General features: G+C 48.9%; 1 protein-coding gene across 3 annotated transcripts in view; it reads right to left on the minus strand.

Moving 5' to 3' along the window:
- Positions 1-656, minus strand: part of nfxl1 (nuclear transcription factor, X-box binding-like 1) — a 20,911-nt gene that overhangs the window by 16,277 nt on the left and 3,978 nt on the right. For all 3 annotated transcript variants that reach the window (XM_016563941.1, XM_016563942.1, XM_016563940.1), the window contains exons 7-8: positions 455-616; positions 47-147 (exon numbers count right to left, since the gene is read on the minus strand). In XM_016563941.1, coding sequence (XP_016419427.1) covers positions 47-147; positions 455-616 — 263 coding nt within the window. The remainder of the gene's footprint in view (positions 1-46; positions 148-454; positions 617-656) is intronic.

Here is a 656-nt window from a genome sequence, read left to right on the forward strand (position 1 = left end):
ACACACACACACACACACACACATCATACAGCTGTTACACACACACCTGGTCGCAGTGCCACTCTGGACTGGCACACGGTCTCTCGGTCCGCTGCCGGTCACATGCACACATCTGCAGACTGACCCTGGGACACGGAGCACAGTCACCTGCCAGCGAGGAGAGAGAGTGAGTGTGACTTAACTCACCTCAGCTCTTCTGTCTCATCGTGTATCTGAATAAAACTAGCACTTACCTATTCAATGTGTTTTTTTCTAATTTATTTAAAAAATAAATAGATAAATAAAAGACCTTGCCATGTGTACTGTGTTAGACTTGTCACAGCACCTGCACTGTTGCTCTCTTGCTGGTCTGATTGCTTCTATTGTTCTCATTGTTAGTCTCTTTGGGTAAAAGCGTCTGCTAAATGATGACATGTAAATGTAAAATCATCCGTCAATGTGATGCGTGTGATACCTGCGTGACAGGTGTTTGCACAGGTGTGTATTCGGCACGGAAGCGTCCGTCTGCAGATCTGTGCGCAGCTCCAGGCTTTAGCGCTGCAGCGGCGCGGAACACGGGACGACTTCCCACACAGACAGGAAACACTCACCATCTTAGGACAGGGGGGGCACGGACCTGAAACACGCACACACACACACACACACACACACACACA

Source organism: Sinocyclocheilus rhinocerous, unplaced genomic scaffold, assembly GCF_001515625.1.
Source record: "Sinocyclocheilus rhinocerous isolate Xijiao unplaced genomic scaffold, SAMN03320098_v1.1 scaffold3366, whole genome shotgun sequence".
In the NCBI taxonomy this organism is placed as follows: Eukaryota; Metazoa; Chordata; class Actinopteri; order Cypriniformes; family Cyprinidae; genus Sinocyclocheilus; species Sinocyclocheilus rhinocerous.